The following is a 26,267-nucleotide window of genomic DNA, read 5'->3' on the forward strand; positions in this document are numbered from 1 at the left end:
TGGCATTTGTCCAATCTTAATTCCAATTTATTTTGTACTAATCTATTAAACACTTCCTGCAAAATGTCGAGGTGTTCATCAACGGTACTTGTGGCTATCATAATATCATCTAAATAAATTGCAATTTTCTCTGCTCGAATAAGATCATCGAAAACATGGTTGACAAAACGCTGAAATGTTTAAGCCGCATTTTTCAGGCCAAAACGCATTTTTAAAAATTCATACTGGCCCAAAGGTGTTACAAAAGAAGTGTACTGGACCGATTCTTCTGCCATGTGTACGTGATAAAATGCACTCCTTTAAATCTAGTAACGAAAATATACTCTTATTTGATAGCCGATCAAGCAACCCATCAATCAAAGGCAATGGAAATTATCTTTCAAAGTAACCTTATTTAAATTACGGAAATCAACACATAATCTGATATAACCCGCCTTCTTTCTTACCAACACAATGGGAGAAGAATACTCTGACTTACTAGGTCGAATTATTTGGTTCTGTAATAAGTCATCTAAAATAACTCTAACCTGCTCTTTTTCGCTATAAGATAATCTTCTTGGTGGACAATGGAAAGGTTTTTCACCAATTAGTAATAGTTTCATCTCACATCTAATCTTTGGCGTATCGGGGAGTTTACAGTTTACATAACAATCTTGAAATATATTTTTAAATCTTTCTTTTGCACAAATAGTTATATCGAAATTTTTTAAACAGAAATCAAACTTCTTAGCTTCAATTTCCATTACCGCATTACACTCTCTAAAAACCTGTGCAGTATTGGATTCAATTTTCATTAACCTATGACACTCTTTATCGTATGTATCACTTTCAATTTCGCATTTTGGAATTTTATTTTTACATTCTAATTTTAAATTAGATTCAGCTAAAAAATCCCTACCTAAAATTATAGGATAACTCATTGTTTCATTTATTACAACAAAAAATTTTAATTAAATTTTTTCATTTTCAAAAAACACAAAATTGTTTACATTTCCAATAATAGATAAAGGGCTATTATTTATGCCACTGTATTACAAAAACACGTTATTATTTTTATTTAATAATACATCTGGTACGAACTTCTGGCGAATAATCCTAATTGGGCTTCCTGTATCGATTAGTGAGTCTAAAGAAGTTTTATAATAAAGTTTAGAATTTACAAATTTATAATGAATAGATCTTAAAAAATCATCATCTTCCATCGAATTAGTGACATAGTGAACTGGTGCGATCTTTCTCTGTTGACAATTTGATGCATATTGGCCAACTACTCCACATAAAAGGCAAGCACCCCACTCACGTTTGGATTTGCGACATTCATTTGCTAAATGTCCAACTGAGTTGCAGTTGTAGCACCTATTAGCTGTGACTACTTGTTGCTCGCCATTTGGTTGCTCATGTTGGATATTTGGTGTAATTTTTCTTAATGGGAACTTTGGTAATTGAATTGTTCTAAATGCGTCTAACAATTCATATTTGTTGCGAAACCTTCGCACTTTGGCTTGTGAACGCAATGCTTCATTTGGTATTCCTTCTACTAAATACTCAACCAACTCATCTTCTTTAATTAGAATTCTGTTTGTTAAAATCAATTTCGCATAAAAATATTCTTCGAACGATTCAGAAATCAACCACCGTCTTCAACATCAACTTACTTGCTTTTTCTTGCAAAAAAGAGCTCATTTCCAATAAGACTTTATCGAAATGCATTGTGATTAAGTCAGCACGACAGTGTAACCACTTCAACGCGTTACCTTTTAGTCGATTTGCAATTAGTGCTCTCATGTTGTTGTCATCCAAATTATAAACACTCCGAATATTTTGCAATGGAGTTTGCCACATTTTAAAGCAATCTCTGTTACCAGAAAATTCAGAAATAAGTTCTTTAAGGTCAGATAATTTTTGCTTGTGGGAAATACTTTTCCGTTCACAACCATTGTTCAACAGTTCTTTTTCTTTCTTTTGTATTTCGTTTTCTCTCTTTTGTATTTCACACTCGCGTTTTAGTAACTCCAACTCATATTTTAATAGAAGCCATTCATTTGAATCACATTCTTTTTTATCACTCGTTTTCACTTCAGCTGCAACACTCGCTTGCTTCTTATTTACTTTGAGTTTTTGTGCTTGTTTCGTTAACGATTTCCACACTGCTCGTTTCTTCGTTGATTTCGTTGGCTTGTGCGTTGTTGCTGCTGTCTCCGCTGTTGTCTCGCGTAGCGTCGACGTCGACTGTAAAATCTTCGAAATTTCCACGAATTTCGTCAGGAACGTTTTGCAAACGGATAATTAATTCTGTTTTATTGCCTGATGTCTTTATTCCGGGTGCGCGCAACCATGATTTGTGTTGCTCAACAGTATACGCATTTAGATTTTCACTAGGCATTTTGGGTAAGAAAAGCACTTCTGATACTTTAAGCGACAAACCAATAAAACACGATATTATGATCTTTACTATCTCACATTTATTCACCAACTGCCTTATATTTAAAATGGCTTCACCTAGTGTTGCCACAATACCTTTAAATGTGTAATACTATGGATGCCAATCGTTTATTATTATAAAAGTATTCATAATGCTGCCACAATATATAAATAAAAATAAATAAAACCAAAAATTTAAAGAAAATATCTAAAATAACGTTTACAAATAAGTTAATTGGCCTTGAATATATATGTCTTCGTGTGTTTGGTGCTGCCTTGGCGAGGGTTTGGTGGAGGCAGTATGTTCGTCCGTATCTAACTACTGTCTAGTCAGTTTTCGTGCTGTCCGTGGAAGTGTGGCACATCATGCTCAAGAGCTAGTCGCTAAGAGTGGATGCCACAGCTCCTTTCCTAACTATCGTGGCGACGACTGCAAACCTCACTTACCGGGAATGATGGACTCCCGGTAAAGTAACTTGACCAGCTCGCCACGATCTCCTACCGAAGTCCGTCACTAGCTAAGTGTCATACCTGGTACCACGTGGTCCAGTTGTAGAAACCAGAAGAACCCTGGCATGCCCACTCAGCTACTCCATATACCTTTGTCATTTATTTATTTATTTATTTATTTCTTATTTAAAGTCGACGACAAACTATGGTCGACTGCATAATATAAAAGATATATAAATATACAACTCAAAAGATAAAATTTAAGATATATCGAGCTTTCAACAATGTTATATTACAAACAAAGAAATATTAATGAACATTACTATTTAATTTCAGAATATAATAATAATAAGAAATATGAGCAGAAATAAGATCTTATGCCGAAATCTTATACTGGCGGAATGCATCAGATTCCGCTCAGCATGATTTCGGAATGCAGTGGATTCCAATCTCCCTGTTGGAATGCAACAAGATTCCAATCAGCATGTCATGGGAATCCGGCAGTGCTAAGAGTAGTGTAATGAGGATACGCCATCACAAGGCATAAAAAAGTAACATAACCTGTGTTGTTGGAATGCACCGGATTCCAATCAGCTCGATGTCTGACCCATAAGATTATACTGCCGGAATGCATACGATTCCGGTCAGTGACTCATGAAAAAGCATGTTTTTTACGTTGTTGGAATGCACCACATTCCAATCAACACAGTACTGTCTTGTTCCTTCTTAATGATACATGTTGATAAATGTTCCTCCATCCTTAAGCGAGATAGTTCCTGTTTTTTATCGAAGGAATAAATAATTAAATTAGCTTGTATCTCTTAAATTAGATAGGCAAGTATTGCATTACGTATAGTGGCAAAAGTGCATTCAAGACTGATGCAGCTATACAAGTCATTGTAGTGCGCGCACCAGATAAGAAGAGGATTATTTTTAGCAAAGTTTCGTCGACAAAGGGGTAAATAGAAAGGAACGTAGTGTCTGTATACTCTAGGGGGAACCGCAGAAAACAAGCGGCTGAGGAGGTCCGCGGAATCAATTTCTCCAATAATGAGCTTATGGATGAACAATACCCCCAGTAATATTCTCCGATTTTCCAGAGTGGGTAAGTTAATAAGAAAAAGTCTACTTCTGTATGGAGGAAGGTGGAGACTTGAGTCCCAATTAAGGCCGCGCAATGCAAATATCAAAAATTGCTTTTGAACTGACTCAAGCCGCTTTATATGCTTTTGAGAAACAGGGGCCCAACGCATGAGCAATACTCGAGTATTGGACGAACCAGCGATGTGTAAAGAACCTTAGTGAGGTACGGATCATCGAACTCTTTAGCCCATCTTTTAACAAATCCAAGTAAACCCAACGCTTTGTTGGCTATAGATGAAATATGCATGTTAAAATTCAATTTCGGATCAAAAAGGACACCTAGATCATTTGCAATAGATATACGCTCCAAAGGCGTACCATCTATTACATAAGATTTCAATGCTGGCTTCACTCGGTGAAATGTCATATGCTTAAATTTATAGCAATTTAAAGCTAGTAAATTTGTTGTGCACCAACATTGGAACGAGCCCAAGTCGGCCTGAAGAAGATCCAAGGAACTCAAATCGGTAGGACAGTAAGTGTAGCAAAGTTTTACATCATCCGCATACATTATAGTATGGGAATATAATATTGTCTGTGGCAAGTCATTAATGAAAAGGGCAAAGAGCAAAGGGCCTAGATGACTTCCCTGGGGTACGCCGGAGGAAACTCCGAACGATTCCGACAGATTGCACTTGATCAGGACTTTTTGGGTCCGGTTAGAAAGATAGCTTTTCAGCCACATTAATAGGTGAAACGGAAAGCCCAGTAAATCAAGCTTATGAATAAGCAACTCGTGGTTGACGGTATCAAATGCTTTGCTGAAGTCCGTGTAGATGACATCCGTTTGCTTGTTCGCTAAAAATCCTTCCATAACTATAGAGGTGAATACAAGCAAATTTGTAGTGGTAGACCTTTGACGAATAAAACCGTGTTGACATGGAGATAAAAGACTAGAACACTGATATTGCAGTTGATTGGTGACAATCTGTTCAAAGACTTTAGGAATGACTGAAAGTTTAGCAATACCCCTGTAGTTTTCAACTTTTGACCTACTACCTTTTTTATGCAGGGGTATAATAAAAGACTGTTTCCAAAGTGCCGGGAATGACGCAGATCCCAGAGATAGCTCAAATAATTTTAAAATAGGCTCATACATGTTTTCGGCGCAGTACCTAAGCACGCAACTAGGAACACCGTCCGGTCCCGGAGAAAAGGTGGGCTTCAAAGATTGAAGACTCTGAAGAATAATATTACCATCAATAGCAGGATTCCTAATGTAATTCGAGCTATCTAAGCGATAGGGATATTGACCAGAATGAAAACCACTGGATGAATACGTGGACTTAAAGAACTCAGAAAATAGTTCAGCGACGTCGTCATCAGTGCAAGCTTTTTTACCTCCAAAGGTTAATGAGGAAGGATATCCAGAAGTTTTCCGCTTTGAATTTACGAAACTGTAAAACTTTTTTGGATTTCTAAAAAATTGGGCTTTACAACAACTCAAGTAATTTTTATAACAAAGCTGATTAAGACGGTGAAATTTAGAACGAGCTATTAGATATTTAGAGAGGTCTGCAGATGCTCCAGATTTCTTGAACCATAAAGCCTAGATTTGATGTTATTAAGTCTGATAAGTTGCCTTGAAAACCAAGGGGGCTTATTCGAACATAGGTTATAGCGAGTAGGAATGCAGGTATCAAAGAAGCTATCAAGCGTACTGTAGAATATAGAGATAGCCTAATCGACATCAGTGCAAGCATAGAGATCCGACCAATCATGGGAAGCCAACAGATCATTGAGCATAATGAAATTCGCTTTGTAGAAGCATCTAGATCGGGGACGAGACTGTACTTGAATCCTACGGGGTAGGCTGATATCAAGTGATATCTCTAGCGTAGGGTGAAGAGGTTCTTCTGGAAGGGATAAAGGTGGTATTTGCGTAAGGGCAGTACCCACCGAGCCATCCACAAATACTAAATCCAGCATTTTATTTCCACTATTTGGAACATTGTTAATCTGTAAAAGAGATGAGTCTAACAAGCAATTGAGAAACTCATGTTGAGCAGTGGGAGTTAAAAAGTTTGAATCACTTATATTAATCCCACTAACTGTTGGCAAATTAAAGTCACCAACAACAACAAGTCGATCGTTATCTCCCAACTGCGAATGCAAATCACAGATGGCCGAGCTATGACTAGCATAAACGTCCATATCCGAACGAGGTGGTATATACGAACAGCAAACAATTACGCTATAGCTACCGAATGAAAGCCTAACTGCTATGAATTCGATATGAGAGATATTGTCCAGCGAAATCAACTCAGACGATAGGTTAGATTTAACAGCAATAAGGACACCTCCCGCTCTAGAGATGCGATCACGCCGATAAACAGCATATTTATTTGAAAAAACCTCAGAATTGTAATTATCAGGCTTTAGCCAGGTCTACGTAAAAGCTACAACTTGTGCAGAAAAGTTGAAAGAATTAAGGAAGAATGGAACAAGTTTTGATCGTAAACCACGAACATTTTGATAATTAATGAGAAGACGGGACAGATCAGCAATTACCTTTGTGTTGTTATTACTGTATTCGTCATACCGTTTTTTGGCTGTAATAAAACAGGTTTGGCCCTCGCCTTTCTCGTGAACAAGTGAACCACAGTATGCTTGGGCCAAAAAGAGGAATCAAGTACCTTATCGAAATATTCATCTGAAAGGGATATTTTAAATGAGGAGATGTCTCTCTCATATTTAAAGTTAAATTTATACACATTGATGTTACTAGTGGGTGCAACACCAAGTTTAGAGCAAACGTAATGAGCAATGTCATTTTCGGTAAGCGAGGCGTGTAATCGGGACACAAATACAGCCCTACGAGGTGGCACGGCAGTCACCTGCAAAGGAGTAGCGGATAGCGCACCAGAGAGCTGGGAAGGTGCGGCCGTTATAGCGTTGGTTATCGAGCCCGTACTATTTTTTTCAGGTAAACTTGTATCGCTAGCAACAACCCCAGTATCGGTAACTGTTATTGTTGGAGCTAAAGATACCGGTGGAGGTGTAGGATGAATTGGGGAGTCCAGCGAAATCAACATTGGTGAAGTAGAACAAACAGCCGCAAAAGTACCACTATTAGTTCGTGCATCGTTTAATTTGCCATAGATCGTCTCACTGGAAGTCTCGACACAACCTTGTGTAGATTGTTGTGGAGATTCCTGATAACACATTTCGACCAGGAGAGCCTAATCGACGTTGTCATCATGACGGTCCCTGTCCTGTAAAAAGACGGAAATAGGGATTGAGATTGGAAGAATAGAAGGATTTAAAAAAAAATCTGAGGAGGAAGAGGCAAGAAAAAGATAAAGAAATTTAAAAACGACAAATACAGAATAATTAATTAAAACAAAAATGGGAAATTTGAAATAAGTGGCCATTAATTAACATGGAAAAGAAAATGTCATCAGGCTATTTTCGTTGCGAATACAAAAGCTAAGAACTGAAAGAAAATTTTGGAAAAAGAATTGAAGCGGATTAATTTAGATCAAAAAAAAAAAAACAGAAAAAATTAACTACAAATGTAAAAATGACTAAAAAAATAAATAAATGGAAAGACAAAAAAAACTAAAAATATTATAGGGCTATTAGCGTTGGGCGCCATTGTTACGTGGCTGACTGTTTGGGTGGTGAGGACCGGCGGAAAGCAGGTATGCTTGCGGGCCCAGGCTAGCTCTTCGTCTTGGGCGGGGTATTGCATCCTTACCCGCAGCCACATGAACAAAATAGGGGTTCATACCTGTATGATGAGAAAAAAAGGAAAGAAAAAGCTGAAAAAGATATAAATAGCCGTGGGTGGCAAAGTTAGAAGGGGGAAAGCATAAGGGGAGGAAAAGGTGAAGGCCTGTCCTGTCAGGTGGAGTCCACCCTCCCTCTGCAGTGCAACTTGCACTGCACCGTGGGCACTGTGCTGACTCCTATCTACTTACAGTGCCCCCCAAACCTGACTTTGGTCCGTCCCCTGTCACTCAGTCATATCCCTAATAACCACCTCCACGTAATCTTACCACGCGCAAGCGCGACACCTACACCAAAGGTTATGTTTAGCCCTGCATAATTCAAAACAATATTTTCATCCAAACATTTTTATTTACAATTCTTCAAAAATAAAAAAAGGCTCTGCTGGAAATATCCTAGTATTTATCTCACTATCCAATCTGCTTGCAAGTTATACAAAATTATAACTTCATCAAAGCAATTACAAAGTTAGTTACAAATATATAAATATTCACCCTTAGGGAAATGTACGCAATACCCAAAAAAAATTCAAGAAAAAAACGAAGGTTAAATGCTATTCATTCATATATACTACGAATGTTGGCTAAAGCCAGTTATAATTTTCCCTACAACCTTACAGCTATCTAATCTATAGAATGTAACCCAAAGCAATAACTAAAAAAAACCGCTTAAAATTAATTTTTAAAAGAAACAAAATAAAATAATAATATACGATTGAAATTCAATTTGATTCAATACAATTGTTTGTAAAAGGAGAAAAAAAATACATCAGTAAAACAGGATTACGATGTTCAAGTGTATATTCAAAATTTTGTAATTCAAGTGCCCATCTAGTTATTCTAGGATTAACTTCTTTCTTATTCAAGGTTAGCATAAGAGAATTACAGTCAGTGACTATTTTAAATTTTAATCCTTGTAAACATACACAAAATCTCCGAAGAGCATAAATAATAGCTAAAGCTTCCAATTCAAAGCTTTGATACTTGGTTCCAGATTCAATCGTACCTTTGGAGAAAAAAAAACTGAATGAAATTTTCCGTCACGTTTATTTTGTAATAATATTGCACCACATCCTAAAGAACTTGCATCACAATGCAGCTCTGTATCATCTTTTGCTAAGATGGGTGCCTTAATTAATTTGTTTTTCAGACTTTCAAAACAATCTAATTCTTCTTTACCAAATGTAAATTTAACATTCCTTTTAATGAGTTTTTACAAGGGCTGAGCTTCCCGTGAAAAATCTTTAACGAATCTTCTAAAATAAGAACAAAAACCCAAAAAACTGTGCACAACCTTTGTATTGTTAGGGATTGGAAAATTAACTATGCTTCTATATTCTTTTCATCTGGTCGTATACCCTTACTCGATATATTGTACCTTAAATAACGTATATCTGATTCCATGAAATGGCATTTGTCCAATCTTAATTCCAATTTATTTTGAACTAATCTATCAAACACTCCCTGCAAAATGTCAAGATGTTCATCAACGGTACTTGTTGGGCTGGGGTGCATCTGCTCCTGAGTCGGTAAGCGCACCGTGGTCGATCTCGATGGGAATAAGCGGGTTAAAATAAAATAAGAGAATACGAGATTTCTCGTTATAATATATATGATTTATTGGGTGAATGTAAAAACATAAAAGGCTACAATATTACCTGAATAACGCAAAATTACGGCAGAGATCGCTGGCGGCAGATGTGAACAGGATGGCTGTTGAGATCCAAGAGGCCGGTTGTATAGCAAGCTACAACCGTTGACCCGCAAAATCATCCGCTTTGGAGGGGAAAGGCACCCACACATCAACCCCGACATGCATATGCATGAGTGCTGACAAAAAGCACACATACACGTGCATGTGCATGCATGCACATGCATGAGGATGATGGTGTGGGTGGTAATAAATTAAGTCGAGTATCGAGTATCGATTTGCAGAGTTGCATTGGGGGGATCGCAATCAGATGCGGAAAAGTTAGGCATCCTGCCTAAACATGCCGGCCCCCCTTGCGATACGCAACATCGTTTTCCGCCAATGACCTCCGCTGAAACGAGAAAAATGAATATAAGACTTACACACTAACTTAATCTAAATGAGGAGTTCGTCTGCGACGCAAAATGGCTGGGAATCCTTTCCGACTTACTTAGCATGCCACCTGAGCTAAGATGAAAAAAATAGCGGTTATGAACAGTTAGAAGTGAATATTTCTTGCCATTGGTTTATATGTAACTCTAATATATAGAAGTTCAGAACGTGATATATGTATAATCGATGGCCAGTAAGACTGGACGAAGAGGCCGAGGTCTCCGTTCCAGAATGGCACCATTTTTTTGTTATTCTTTGTTTTTTTGTTGGTTCCGGATGGAGAGGCCGAGGTCTCCATTCCAGACTTGCGGTTTTTTTTTTAGTTGAACGAAGAGGCAGAGGTCTCCGTTCCAGACTAGAGGATTTGAGATTTTTCTCGACTGGACGAAGAGGCCGAGGTCCCCGTTCCAGTTTCTAACTTGTCGTATCGCTCTCAAGGCAACTGTGGCATTTTATGGATGTACCGGGGCGAGCGGCCGTGAGGTTGGTTGGGTGAAGTGGAGGTGTTTTATTACAAACGTATGTTAGGATAGATAAATTGCATATGCGAAGCGTATTATTAAATACAATTTTTACCAAGCAGAGATGTGTTATTTACGTTCACCTGACATAAATTTGCAGATTGGCGATGCGTTCTCCGCGACGCGTTCTATCTGCACGTACCATTATGCTAAATGTACCATGCAACCCTGTCGTCTATTTATTGGTCAGCTGATAGCTGGCCACTGGGGCAATAGCACACTAAGCCAGTAGAAAAAGTTGACTTTTTCAAATTTCGGGACTTTGTCGTGTCGGGATTCTTTACTTTCGGGACTCGGATTGTTTTTGCACCGAGCCCTTATAATGACTGTTTGTGATATTTGTTGTTGAAAAACAACAAGTCCTGCCCCCAGCCAGAAAACAGACCCAAAAAAAAAAAAACGGAAAGGGAAAAAACAACAAAAAAATTTATTTGTTAAAAAGATGTGAAATTTTTGTGCAAGGAGAGGTTTTTTTTGTTTTGTTTTCCTTTTTTTGAGTTCCTTTGTTGTGTGTGACTGGTTGGTACTGCATGAGATGCCCACATGAGTAAAAATAGAAAAACACGTCAGTCCCGATTGTGATGTTTTGAGGTTTTCGGTAATAATTTTGTCTATTTAGTGTTCGGTATCCGCCCTTAGCCTGACAGCACTAATGAGACTGCCGTTGTTGTGCCGTGGGTTGCCATCTCATAGAAAATTATGGTGTTTATGGGTTTGTACACGGACATACGTATGGGTGATGTATACTTATTTATGGCAGCCCTGATTCCTTTTGCTATAGCCAGTTACTGGAAGGTTGTGGTGAGTACATGCCTTCTGCTCCATTGTCACTATCTAATCAAAAGCCAACGTGGAACGACGTAAGTATGAGATAATTATAAGGTATTTTAGCATTTGTCCTAATGGTTCTTTTCCTTTTTCTTTTTCGTTGCAGATGGAACCGATGCAATTGCTTATAGTAAGTTTGGAGACTGGGGATGAGGAGCCCATTCACGTGGTGGCGGATGTCCTATATCCTGAGCGGCGGAGGGGCTCCTATATTTGCCACGCGCCCGACGAGCTGGTGCCGCAGGCGGTGGCGGAAGGGCTGAGGCGCGTGAACCCCAGTGTCCTCAGAGTTCTGCGGACGCCTCTTGTGGTTCACCTGCGTGGGAATACTAACGCCTGGTACAGGACGTTCTACGCGAGTCTCAAGGGCATATTGTGGTGGCGGCGGCCACCCCACGGTGCGTTCCAATGCCGTGTGTGCGCCCGCGCCATCTCTACCGTTTCGTGTTTGGTAGCCCACTTAAATGGGCATATGAGTTTGATCCGTTTCGGTGCTGGGATTGCCCGAAGCGGTATGCTTCGTCCGCGTCACTGTCCCGGCACCGAACTCGGATGCATTAGGCCATTTAGATGTGCGAGGAGATTTTAAAATTTTGGTTTGCATTTGATTTGGTTTTGTTTTTTATTTTCATGAAGTGGATTTGTGTTATTAGGTTAAAAAAAAATAAAGTTTAAAAATAATGTCGATCTTATTTTTTTCTTTGTGGAAGAACCATTGGGGGTCGAGTTAGCGAGCATGGCAACTCTTTTCGTTTCTCGTTCCAATGTCAACGGGTATATGCGATGATGGTCGTGGTGAATTTGCCAAAACGGTATGTGACGTGTGAAAATTTATGACATTTCCATTGAAAAACGCACGCGGTAAATATGTCGTAGGTTAGATTTTATTTTATTTCATTGTTGAATTTTTTATTTCTTTTATTTCATTGACAACTTTTGATTTCTTTTCTTTTTTGTTTTAGGTGGCTGGTGCATACCCTTACTGACTGGTGAACCCTCATACGTTTCATAAGTCCCATATTTTTCAGCCAATTTACAACTAACTTCCAATGCGCCATAGTACAGAGCTTCAAAATTTTGTTGATTTAAGAGTGCACTCTCTTGTGGATAACACTTAAGAATTAAGGCGTCTGCAAAACCCTGTATGCCAATACCAATCGGACGCTGTCTGAAGTTGGATTTGTTTGCCCCAGGCAATGGATAATGATTTACATCGATTATTTTATTTAGATTACGTGTGACAGTCTTTGTAACCTCCTTCAAACGCTTAAAGTCGTAAGTTTTTCTGGTGTTACAAACATATTAAGCGCTATCGATGCTAAATTACACACTGCGACTTCATCTGGTGCTGAATACTCAACGATTTCTGTGCATAAATTACTACTTTTAATGGTGCCAATATTTTGTTGATTACTCTTTCTATTACATGCATCCTTGTATAGCATATACGGTGTGCCTGTCTCTTGTTGCGATTCTATAATGGCAAACCAAAGGCTTTGTGCTTTTACTTTCTTATTAGCACGCCCCGCTTGCTCATATTTAGTATACAATTTTTCAAACTCATCGCCCCATACATCATGCAAGCCAGGACATTTGTGTGGGCACATAAGCGACCAATCTTCATTAGCTACAACCCGTTTCATAAACAGATCTGTATCTATGCTCTTCTTTGCCAGTACTTTTCTTTAAATCCAAAAACTCAAATATATCTGCATGCCATGGTTCTAAATGTATTGCAAAAGCACCAGGTCATTTACCACCGCCTTGATCTAAATAACGTGCTACATTATTGAATACTATCAACATTGGTACCAAACCATTTGATGTGCCATTGGTGCCCGCAATTGATGTGCCTTTTGCGCGTATACAATGTACATTAATCCGACATCACCCGCTGATTTGGAAATTAAAGCATATTGATGAGCTGAAGTGAATATGCCATCAATCGAATCGGCAACCATAGTTAAAAGGAAACACGATGATTACTGTGGTTGTCTAGTAGCTGCAGCAAAGAGAGTTGGTGAAGAATGTGTAAAATAACGTTCGGATAGTAAGTTGTATGTTTCAATAGCAGCATCAATATCTTCACCATGTATACCAATGGAAACACGCATTAACATATGCTGTGGACGCTCAACTATTTTACCATTGAGTTTGAGTAAATAAGAACGCTCTAGCGTTTTGAAACCAAAATAATTGTAACCGAAATCATGATCGTATATTATAGCTGAATTTAAATGATCAGCATTTTTCTTTACCACTTCATAGTTAAAATCTGATATTATTGGTGTAGATAAGGCAGTTTCGTCGTTCAGATGATAATACAATGCACTAATAACATCTGAGAAAACTTTGTTCGTTTCTTTGTGTAAATTTGATATAGCAATACGTGCAGCTAGCGTTGCATAGTCGGCATATTGTGTTGTAAGACTTGCTGCAATTTCCGCTGCCAAGTTATCAAGCTCTTGTGTAGTGACACCGCAATATGAACCATTTATTACTTTTAATGTGATTTATAACAAAATTTCTTTACAAATACTATCCGCTCATGCAAAATGCGGCTAATTTTTGTCAAGCTGCGGAACGTTCAGGTGATCTGTTAAGAGGCACAACCGAAAACAGTTGGGTCACCTTTAATGGCCAACCTAACAAACTTCCTACTGTTGGATCTCATACATGGAATGGGCGTATGCAGTTGCCGTTGTTGCTTTTTAGCACCACCAGCTACAGGTATTTCAATGATGCTTATGCACCAACGATCTGCTTTGCGCCACGTCCAGTGATAATATCGCTGACTCAAAAAGTGTGGCCGTACATACCCTACCACATTTAGTAGCTAGTGCCCATGGCCTACATAGTGCAAATCTAACACATCAGTTAGATCAAGTGGAACTTTTAGGTCGTCTCGATTTAGTTGTTCAAAGGACAGATAAATATTCATTCGTGCCTGTTCGTTGCGCAATTATCGCTGGTTTTGATGAACAGTTGAGGCGTAGTGTAGTTAAAACCATCCAGGACGGGCTTCATCTGCGCACACTGGATGGTTTGATTATCTTTAGGTTGCCTGGGTTATATAATATTAGTTAAAAGGAGCGTAAGGGGTTGTAAATGGACCAGTTAAATGTTGAATATGATGATTATACAAATTTGAGAACTCAAGCTTTGGTATTTCTAGGTAAAACATTGGAAAATAACCTACAGCCAATGAAAAATCAAATTCGCGATTATAACAGTGGATCCATACTATCTGTGGTACATCAATTTGATTTGTTGTTGCGCAAGGGAGTCGGCGACATACTGCAAGCAAATAATATGCATGATGCACAAGAGCTGCAAAAGCTGGTTAATTTATTATGTGCAAACCGTAAAGGTGTGAGATGATGTAAAAAATCAAATACAAAAGGGTAATAGCAGTGCAAGTGCAGCGGAATTCAATGAATTTGTTAAATTATTGTACTAATTCACTTTATATAAACTGTACACAATGGTTCGTAAATTATTACTATGTAGTAATCGAAGTTTGAAAATAAACACAGGAACGAATAACCGTTTAAATGTTTGTGTAGGTCGACGTCGCGGCCGTCCGCGGGGAAAATGCTGGAAGAAATGGAGGGTCAAGTCTTACGGAGCACGACGCAATTGCAAAGTAATTAATAGCCTTCAAAACATAGTCCCTAACGGTTTAATCGTTTGGATTTTGCAACTTGCTGTCATTTTCACAAAACAATCTAACAATATTACGGTACTACCGAGGTAAAATTTTAAAAATAATTCCCTAACCATTAAAATTTGTGTATCAAAATTATGACCAGCAAGGGAACGAATTGTTGCAATTGGGTGTAAATCTGAGCAATAATTTATAGGAGGTTTGCGAAAATGAAACTGTCACGAAAGGGACGGGTGTAATCCTGCATTATAACGACCTTTTGTAGAATAAAGGACCCGTGAAACTATGTTACTTACATTCGACAATGTTATCGGGTTGATAAAGAACAAAAGTGAGAGGGGCGCTGGTTTTGGATGTGCTTGTTCAGTGAGACGATAAAAAGGAATCTGTCAATCCATTCGTAACTATGAGAAACCCCTATTCACCATATTTCCTTAATCCGATTCGCGAGTTAAAATCTGTTGATTGAATTTGAATATCTCTACCAATGAGTACAATTTGATCGCTCTTTCTGAATAGATAACTTGGAAAATTTCAAATTATGATCATAAACGTTTTTTTTCTAAGAGAGAATGGCTGCATTTAAAACATTTCTTGGGTTCTCCAAGAACCCATAAGAACTGCGGCCATTTTTCAGATGGTGTATGCATGACTTTCAGAATTAGTTCGTAGAACAAATATCAACGTTTTGTACGTTGTTTGAGAAAACTAGAAATTGTCTGATCTGAAAACCTGATTGCCAAATAACCAGATCTTAACGATATGTGATTGTTCGAGTTTCAATTAATTATCAGTATATGCTCTATTTATAATGGGGAAACACTTCCATGCCTCTTAAACGAATTTTATTAGATTTTTTAAAAAATTTTATAATTTTTGAGATGAAATTCCTGTTGGCCTCGTGCCTTTAGCCGAGTGCATATGTTCTGTGGTAGACCGGGAGTCTGCGTTAGGGTTCTGGTATCCTCGCTCGGGGGAGCGAGTGACTTTAGGTTAATTTGATAGGAATTTAGGAATTGTAAAGGGCCGAAAGCCTTTAGCGTCTGTGGCAGATCGGTTCGCCCTTCTGCGGTAGACTTTTCTGGTGTCCTCACTCTGGGCGAGCGAGTGAATTGTGGGATTTTCTAGTGTCCTCGCGCTGGGCGAGCGAGTGAATTGTGGGATTTCTAGTGTCCTCGCTCTGGGCGAGCGAGTGAATTGTGGAGTTTTGTGTTCAGGGGGCCCGGTTAGTATTGTTATAAAACCAAAAAAAAATGTTTTTTGTTTGCGAGCTTTTGGCAAGCTCTCCCGTGTCCTCGTGCATCTCGCTCCCTTTCCCCATTGCCCACCAGTAGTCAGGTTTAGGATTCACCCCAGTATACTCGGAACGAGAACGGGGGTAGAGAATAAAAGAAAAAACACGATATACATGGCTAGTAAGATGTAGGATTGCCCTCCGGTAGACTCGTCTCGAGACCGGGGGGGGGGGTTGATTATAATTAGGGCCTCGGGAGAGACGCAAGCTTAGGGATAACGGGGCATCACGACGCGTGGTTGAACGCGTCTTCATGTCCCGCGCTCCCTTTCCCCATTACCATCGCGTAGTACGCCTTAGGTTTCCCTTCCGGTAGACTCGCTCCCTCACGAGACCGGGGGTTGATTATAATATATGGCTCGGGAGAAACACAGGCTTAGGGATAGAGAGACACGAAGACGCGGATTCCTGAATACGCCTTGCGTGCTATCACTAACCGTGGGCCTCTGATTTTAGGTAGTCTGGGGAAATAAAATTTTGGGTTTTTGTAGGGCGGAATTTGGCCCCTTACATTTAATCCTCCTTGTCGTGGGACGGAAGGAGGACCAATTTCGTAATTGGTCTAGTTATTTGACCCTTGCTTGTATGGACATCAACAACACGTACACGGTTCTCAGGTTCTGGGTGTGTGTTGACGATTCTCCCCATTCTCCACTCGTTGGGTTGGAGGTTGTCCTCCTTGATAACGACTAGGTCTCCGGGTTTAAGGTTAGACTGTGGGTGTTTCCACTTCACTCGTTTTTGAAGTTCGGGTAGATATTCGGTTTTCCATCGCTTGCAGAAAGTGTGATGGAGGGCTTTGAGTTTCTGCCACCGATTGATCATCGAGGCAGGGCTCTTACTAGCATCGGGCTCTGGCGGAGCCAGTAGGTGGCTGCCCGTGAGGAAATGCCATGGGGTGAGCGGCTCTAGGTCCGTCGGGTCATTGGATGCCGGGCTGAGCGGCCGCGAAATCAGGCATGCCTCGATGCGGCACAATAGTGCATGCAATTCCTCGAAGGTGAATTTGTGTGGTGAGGCTATCTTTTTGAAGTGGCTTTTGAAGCTTTTCACTCCAGCCTCCCACATCCCTCCCATGTGGGGCGCGCCCGCAGGGATGAAATGCCACGTGAGCGACTGGTGGCTGTATTTTGAGACATCGCTCTCGCGCTTGTGAGATGAAAGTCTTGAATTCTGATCGTAAGGATCGTGACGCTCCGAAAAAGTTCGTACCATTGTCGGAGTACATATTTTTTGGGCATCCGTGCTTAGATATGAAACGGGCAAAAGCCGCAAGATATGATGGTGTGCTGAGGTCAGTAGTGGCCTCCAGATGAATTGCTCGTGTGGAAAAACACACGAAAAGGCAAATATAGCCTTTGGATAGGCGACACCCCCTGCCGCGGTAACTTTTGATGTCAAAGGGTCCGGCGAAGTCGACTCCAGTATTCGTGAATGCACGGCTGAATGTCGTGCGTTCGCGAGTGAGAATACCTATAAGTTGGGTCTGAGCAAGCTTTCAGTGTATAGTGCAAACTTTGCAATTATGAATGGTTGCCCTAATCATGGTTTTGATGTTAGGTATCCAGTAATGGGTACGTATCAGACGTAACATGAGTTGGTTTTCCCCATGCAGACTTTGTTGATGAAACATTAGGACTGTCAGATGGGATAACCTGCAGTTGTATGGGAGGAGGATTGGGTGGCGTTCATTAAAAGCTAAGTCCTTTGACGCCCCGAGTCGCCCTCCTACCCGAATGATGTCTAGGTAGGGATTAAGTGAGAATATTGCACTTTTCCCTTCAATTGGTTTTCCGGCCTTTAAGTCTCTATATTCTGAACGGTAATGTTGTTTCTGATAGATTTTAATTAAAAGTCGTGTAGGGGTCTTAACTTCGTCAGGGGAGATTAAGTGCGACATGACATGGAATGAATTTTTTGTTTCGGGGTGAGTACTTCAGTAGAACCTCATAACGTATGAGAACACCCGTAAAGCCCTAGGTAGGTCTGAAAAGCGTTGGAGAACATCGGTAGTATTTACTGTTGTTGTTGCGCAGGTCTCCGCCCTCTTTTCCTCTACGGAGGTGATGTAGTCACTTTCTTGTGCTGGTCATTGGGAAGTGTCTCCTTGCAGCCAAGAAGGTCACTGCCACCACAACGAATTGTTGACCAATTCAGACGCAGGTAATCCTCTGCTACCTAAATCTGCTGGGTTGGACTCTGAGTTCACGTGCAACCAGTCCTTATTTCCGACCATGTCGATGATCTTGGTGATCCGATGTGCGACGAAGGTTGACCAGGAACAAGATGGCTTCCTTATCCATGCGAGGACGATCGTTGAATCCGTCCACAGGTGAACTCTCACTGGTCCCAATATAAGGTTCCTGAAAATTGATTCGGTAATTTCCGCTAACAGCACGGCTCCGCAAAGCTCCAACCGTGGAAGAGAAAGGGTGTTCACTGGGGCTTCTAGGGTTTTTGCAAGCAGCAGGTTTGTCCAGATGTCGTTATCCGTTTTCACGCGCAGGTAAACGGCTGCTGCGTAAGCCATCTCGGATGCGTCACAAAATCCATGGATCTCGATGTCGGTTCTTGGGGAAAAGTTGACCCATCTAGGTATCCTGATTTTATCGATTTCATGGTATTGGTCGGTGAAGGTTTTCCATTTCTCCAGCGTATTATTTTTTCCACAATGACCATTGGCGCAAGCCAACCTAAAGGGTCGAAAAGTTTAGCTATAGCGGATAAGACTGCTCGTTTTGGTGATGTTTTCGCCATTTTCTAGGGTTCCTGCCTTGAAATAAAATACATATGAGTGAGCGTTCCATCGTATTCCCAGGGCTTTTACCGAAGTAGCTTCTTCGAACGCTAAGAAATCCTCGCTGAGCAAATCCGTTTTGGGGATGTCCTTTAGAATTTCCTTACAATTTGAGGTCCACTTGCGTAATGGGAAGCCAGCTGAGTGTAAGGTTTCGCGAATCTCGTTTCTTGTTTTGATGGTTGACGTTATTGTGTGTACTCCAGATAAAACATCATGTACGTACATACTCTCTCTCAGTATGCTAGCCGCTGTAGGGTGTGAATTTGCTACATCGTCAGCCAGTTGTAGGAGCGTTCTTATCGCGAAATATGGAGCGCAATTCACTCCGAAGGTAACCGTCTTTAATTCGTAAAGATAGGGTCATTCGGGGAAGTGCGATACACAATGCGTTGGAATTTGGTGTGATTTTCGTTCACCCAAATTTGTCGATACATCTTTTCGATATCGCTATTGAAGACGAAACGGTATAGTCTCCATCTTAGGATTAGTATGGGTAAATCGGCTTGTAGAACTGGGCCTGGGAGGAGAATATCGTTTGAGCTATTACCGTTGGCCGTTGCTTTTACAACGGCGTGGTGGGGCAGGAAGTACAATCACCAAGGTACGCGTAGTATTTAACGCCTCGAGCTCTACGGCCAACGGTAATAGCTTAAACGATATTCTCCTCCCAGGCCTAGTTATACAAGTCGATTTACCCATACTAATCGGCTTGTAGAAATTTTTGTTTGTAAGTATATTTTGGGACTGCCCGGGTCAAAAAAACCGATCCCGATTTTGTTCCTCTCCCGTCTGACACAGTCGTCCATCTCTCATAATTTTCGTTGCCTTCCTTAAACTCAAGCAAATTTCGGCGCAGCAACGCAATTTGTCCATTATCCGGTCATTGTGAATGTGTTTTTTGCAACATGCATCAAATTTCGACCAATAATGCTTCAACCAAATACCTGGTTTTGTATCACCAGAGGTGTATGCATTTCGCTACATACATTATACGCAAAATATAATCTTTAAATATATGATTGCAGAATACAAATCTACGAAATTAAACAGATTAGTTCATACCTTTAATTAACCTAAATGCCTATTTGCTGTGCCGATCCAGTATAAATATATAGTGACGTAAAGACCATAATGGAAGCAATGAATGCCTTAAGAGCAATAGTTGACCATGACCATTGTAAGTACGGTCAATACACCTTCAAGCCAAACGCCTTTGAATATAGCAAATGCCAATAAAATTGTTACAAAAGGTTTAAGTGTTTTGTTAAGATCATGACGTGAGAATAGCCACATCAACGTAGCAGTTGTAATGTGTTGAACCAATAAAACATTCGATTCTAAACATTTTTAAAATATAAATCCAACCAAGACAATCCCACCCAAAGCGTCTATCAACATGATACCCTTGTTGGTATGCATTCCATCCCCGCCACCAATAACAAATATTTGTCCATTGTGCACAGCTGCACCAGGAAAATCATGCATTTTTCTTCATAACGAATATATATGGTTGTCCCAATCGCACCATTATTTCACCACTTCCCAACTGATGACATGTATAACCTGAATCCCAATCATAATTATAGTAATCACCATTTAGTAGTGCATTACGAGTACGGCTCACACCGTCCAAAACAATGGCGCTCATATCAGTGCGTGCCACATTTGATGTTGGCACTACAATGCTACAATGGCGTTAATAACTTTTTGTATTGCAGCAGTATACATAGCTTCCAAGCCAACCACATGAAATACCTTATTAACAGTATTATGCGCACCCACAAGTTTATATAACGTACTGGACGCGCTGTAAAATACAAAAATTGCCACGAACGACAGTAATACTGGGTATAATCAATAGCACGATCCCAATTAGTAGAATTTGCTGAAACTTCTATAAAGTATGAGTATGAACGATTATCACGATCCCAAAGCAACATTTTAATATGATTAATAATGCAAATAGTGCCCAATTCAACGGTGATGCCGCTATCATTAATGCAATGAAGTCTTTCTCCATATAATATGTAGCATAATCACCATCCAACAAAGCGGCGCGACATTCGCCCTGTATAGTGCGTGAAACAAATTTTGCTGTGGCAACATTCTCCTCAGGCCATAGAGTGGCATGATATGGTAAATATTTGGATGTAGTTTGCTCTTGTATAGCATCGAGGAGTTTATCTGGCTCCGGAATGCCGGAGGGACGTACAACTTGTTGCTCGAAGGACCAAATATTCGGCCGGGGTGCGTCTGCTCCTGAGTCGGTGAGCGCACCGTGGTCGATCTCGACGGGAATAAGCGGGTTAAAATAAAATAATAGAATACGAGATTTCTCGTTATAATATATATGATTTATTGGGTGAATGTAAAAATATCAAAGGTTGCAATATTACCTGAATAACGCAAAATTTCGGCAGAGATCGCTGGCGGCAGATGTGAACAGGAGGGCTGTTGAGATCCAAGAGGCCGGTTGTATAGCAAGCTACAACCGTTCACCAGCAAAATCCTCCGTTTTGGAGGGGAAAGGCACCCACATATCAACCCCGACATGCATATGCATGAGTGCTTACAAAAAGCACACATACACGTGCAAGTACACGCATGCACATGCATGAGGGTGATGGTGTGGGTGGTTATAAATTAAGTCGAGTATCGATTTGCAGAGTTGCATTGGGGGGATCGCAATCAAATGCGGAAAAGTTAGGCATCCTGCCTAAACAATACTTGTGGCTATCATGATATCATCTGAATAAATTGCACATTTCTCTGCTCGAATAAGATCATCGAAGATATGGTTGACAAAACGCTAAAATGTTGAAGGCGCATTTTTCAGGCCAAAAGGCATTTTTAAAAGTTCATACTGGCCCAAAGGTGTTACAAAAGAAGTGTACTTGACCGATTCTTCTGCCATGTGTACGTGATAAAATGCACTCTTTAAATCTAGTAATGAAAATTTACCCTTATTTGATAGCCGATCAAGCAAATCATCAATTAAAGGCAATGGAAAGTTATCTTTTAAAGTAACCTTATTTAAATTACGGAAATCAACACATAATCTGATATAACCCGCCTTCTTTCTTACCAACACAATGGGAGAAGAATACTCTGACTTACTAGGTCGAATTATTTGGTTCTGTAATAAGTCATCTAAAATAACTCTAACCTGCTCTTTTTCGCTATAAGATAATCTTCTTGGTGGACAATGGAAAGGTTTTTCACCACTTAGTAATAGTTTCATCTCACACCTAATCTTTGGCGTATCGGGGCGTTTACAATTTACATAACAATCTTGAAATATCGTATTAAATATTTCTTTTGCACAAATATTTATATCGACATTTTTTAAACAGAAATCAAACTTCTTAGCTTCAATTTCCATAACCGCATTACACTCTATAAAAACCTGTGTAGTATCGGATTCAATTTTCATTAACCTATGACACTCTTTATTGTATGTATCACTTTCAATTTCGCATTTTGGAATTTTTTTTTACATTCTAATTTTAAATTAGATTCAGCTAAAAATTATATGATAACTCATTGTTTCATTTATTACAACAAAAAATTTTAATTAAATTTTTTCATTTTCAAAAAACACAAAACTGTTTACATTTCCAATAATAGATAAAGGGCTCTTATTTATGCCATTGTATTTCAAAAAATACGTTATTATTTTTATTTAATAATACATCTGGTACGAACTTCTGGCGAATAATGCTAATTGGGCTTCCTGTATCGATTAGTGAGTCTAAAGAAGTTTTATAATAAAGTTTAGAATTTAAAAATTTATAATGAATAGATCTTACAAAATCATCATCTTCCATTGAATTAGTGACATAGTGAACTGGTGCGATCTTTCTCTGTTGACAATTTGATGCATATTGGCCAACTACTCCACATACATGGCAAGCACCCCACTCACGTTTGTATTTGCGACATTCATTTGCTAAATGTCCAACTGAGTTGCAGTTGTAGCACCTATTAGCTGTGACTACTTGTTGCTCGCTATTTGGTTGCTCATGTTGAATATTTGGTGTAATTTTTCTTAATGGGAACTTTGGTAATTGAATTGTTCTAAATGCGTCTAGCAATTCATATTTGTTGCGAAACCTTTGCATTTTGGCTTGTGAACGCAATGCTTCATTTGGTATTCCTTCTACTAAATACTCAACCAACTCATCTTCTTCAATTAGAATTCTGTTTGCTAAAATCAATTTCGCATGAAAAATCAACCACCGTCTGGCTTCAAGTTTTCTCTTCAACATCAACTTACTTGCTTTTTCTTCGAATAAAGATCTCATTTCCAATAATAATTTATCGAAAGGCATTGTGATTAAATCAGCACGAGAGTGCAACCATTTCAACGCGTTACCTTTTAGTCGATTTGCAATTAGTGCTCTCATGTTGTTGTCATCCAAATTATAAACACTCCGAATATTTTGCAATTGAGTTTGCCACATTTTAAAGAAGTCTCCGTTACCAGAAAATTCAGAAATAAGTTCTTTAACGTCAGATAATTTTGCTTGTGGGAAATACTTTTTCGTTCACAACCATTGTTCAACAGTTCTTTTTCTTTCTTTTGTATTTCGTTTTCTCTCTTTTGTGTTTCACACTCGCGGTTTAGTACTCCCCAGGGAAACGCGTGTCACTCTTGCTCAACTTCGTTCTGGATACTGTAACAGGTTAAACTCTTACCTACCCATAATCAACCCCGACATACAAAATGTATGCCCTGCTTGCAATGTGTCCCCACATGACACCAATCATCTCTTTAATTGTAATGTGGAACCAACGGCTCTAACACCCCTTTCCTTATGGGCCACCCCTGTTGAAACGCCAAGTTTCCTTGGACTCCCGTTAGAGGATATTGATGACAATTTTTGATCGGTCGCAGCTATTAGGTGGGGCGAAGCATTGCTACAACAACAACAACAACATCTCCTACCAAAGTCCGTCACTAGCTAAGTGTCATACCAGGTACCAATTGGTCCAGTTGTAGAAACCAGAAGAACCCTGGCATGCCCACTCAGCTACTCCATATACATTTGTCATGATAACACATTTCGACCAGGAGAGCCTAATCGACGTTGTCATCATGACGGTCCCTGTCCTGTAAAAAGGCGGAAACAGGGATTAGGATTGGAAGAATAGAAGGATTTAAAAAAAAATCTGAGGAAGAAGAGGCAAGAAAAAGATCAAGAAATTTAAAAACGACAAATACAGAATAATTAATTAAAACAAAAATTGGAAATTTGAAATAAGTGATCATTAATTAACATGGAAAAGCTAAGGCCTGAAAGAAAATTTTGGAAACTAAAAAGAATTGAAGCGGATTAATGTAGATCAAAAAAAAAAAAAAACCGAAAAAATTAACTGCAAATGTAAAAATGACTAAAAAAATAAATAAATGGAAAGACAAAAAAAACTAAAAAGATTACAGCGCTATTAGCGTTGGGCGTCATTGTTACGTGGCTGACGGGTGGTGAGGAGCGGCGGCAAGCAGGTATGCTTGCGGGCCCAGGCTAGCTCGTCGTCTTGGGCGGGGTATTGCATCCTCACCCGCAGCCACATGAACAAAAAAGGGTTCATTCCTGCATGATAAGAAAAAAATGAAAGAAAAAGCTGAAAAAGATATAAATAGCCGTGGGTGGCAAAGTTAGAAGGGGGAAAGCATAAGGGGAGGAAGAGGTGAAGGCCTGTCCTGTCAGGTGGATTGCACCCTGCCTCTGCAGTGCAACTTGCACTGCACCGTGGGCACTGTGCTGACTCCTATCTACTTACAGTGCCCCCAAACCTGACTTTGGTCCGTCCCCTGTCACTCAGTCATATCCCTAATACCCACCTCCACGTAATCTTACCACGCGCAAGCGCGACACCTACACCAAAGGTTATGTTTAGCCCTGCATAATTGAAAACAATATTTTCATCCAAACATATTTATTTACAATTCTTCAAAAATAAAAAAAGGCTCTGCTGGAAATATCCTAGTATTTATCTCACTATCCAATCTGCTTGCAAATTATACAAAATTATAACTTCATCAAAGCAATTACAAAGTTAGTTACAAATATATAGATATTCACCCTTAGGGAAATGTACGCAATACCCAAAAAAATTCAAGAAAAAAACGAAGGTTAAATGATATTCATACATATATACTACGAATGTTGGCTAAAGCCAGTTATAATTTTCCCTACAACCCTAAAGCTATCTAATCTATCGAATGTAACCCAAAGCAATAAATAAAAAAAACCGCTTAAAATTAATTTTTAAACGAAACAAAATAAAATAATAATATACGATTGGAATTCAATTTGATTCAATACAATTGTTTGTAAAAGGAGAAAACAAAACATCAGTAAAACAGGAAGGCTCACACGATGCATTCACACGCTCATACATTCATACACTTAAACGCTTACACAAACTAACACCTACACAGATACGTTTAGTTCGTGTCTTGGCTGCAATGTTGCTACGTCGTCAGCAACATCGTATCTAGTCCAGACACAATATTGCCATTTTGCTGTAGCAACCGACGTTGCAACATTGCGGCAAACATACGAAGCTGAACACATCACACGTAGTTACAGATACATCCTGCCATTCACTCGAACCAGTGCTTATGATGAAAGGCTGTCGTTACAGGCTCGCAACCGCCGATGGTGCCTACACTATGGAGCGTGTGCGTAAAAAAAATTTCAAATGCAGCCTGCAAAATTTCGTTTCCCGTCCAACGTGTGGCCTCGACCCACGACTCAATGCCGGGCCTAGCGTCACTGCCATTGCCTAATTCCGTTAACTACAGACCAACACTGGGTTGATACCATTACTCACTCTACTTAATCCTATATAACAGACACTGCTCTACGTAGCTAATCTTAATATATACAAATCACGTGTCACGATGTTTAACCGCGATGGAATCCTAAACTACTGAACCGATTTTGAATTTGTTTTGCACCCCGTATGTAGTTTGATCTAACTTGAAATATAGGATGGTTATATCTCAGTTTATAGTCGCACTATTATTTTATTGCCAATTTTAAAAATATTTTTATTTGCGTTCAAATCTTATAATTTATTAAATTTTGATGAGCTCGAGGCAGTTTAAAAGATTGAAACACAGTTTAAACGTTTATATTTCAATTTTATTTGGTCAATATTTCGATCTCATTCTGAGATCATCCTCAGGAAACAATTGAATATGTTTTTGAAATATAAACGTTTAAACTGTGTTTAAATTTTTTATGAGGGGCCCGCGATTTAGAGGTACTATGACATCTGTTTAATCCAGGAGAGTCTTTAGTTGTTCCGTGTGCACTT

At 39.4% G+C, this 26,267-nt stretch overlaps 1 protein-coding gene and 2 pseudogenes across 1 annotated transcript; all 3 read right to left on the reverse strand.

The window, feature by feature from the left end:
• Positions 1-1,014: 1,014 nt before the first annotated feature.
• LOC137234968 (uncharacterized) lies at positions 1,015-2,383 on the reverse strand (annotated as a pseudogene).
• Positions 2,384-12,095: 9,712 nt separating this feature from the next.
• On the reverse strand, positions 12,096-13,690 carry LOC137234969 (ribonucleoside-diphosphate reductase large subunit-like; annotated as a pseudogene).
• Positions 13,691-22,576: 8,886 nt separating this feature from the next.
• Positions 22,577-23,269, reverse strand: LOC137234970 (uncharacterized). Its single transcript, XM_067758252.1, has one exon. The coding sequence runs from the start codon at positions 23,267-23,269 to the stop codon at positions 22,577-22,579; it is 693 nt and encodes a 230-aa protein (XP_067614353.1).
• Positions 23,270-26,267: the final 2,998 nt, after the last annotated feature.

This window comes from Eurosta solidaginis, chromosome X (genome assembly GCF_040869045.1).
Source record: "Eurosta solidaginis isolate ZX-2024a chromosome X, ASM4086904v1, whole genome shotgun sequence".
Lineage (NCBI taxonomy): Eukaryota > Metazoa > Arthropoda > Insecta > Diptera > Tephritidae > Eurosta > Eurosta solidaginis.

Coding starts and splice junctions, on each gene's coding strand:
- LOC137234970 (XM_067758252.1), bottom strand. CDS start 23,269: ATGCCTTTCGATAAATTATTATTGGAAATGAGATCTTTATTCGAAGAA.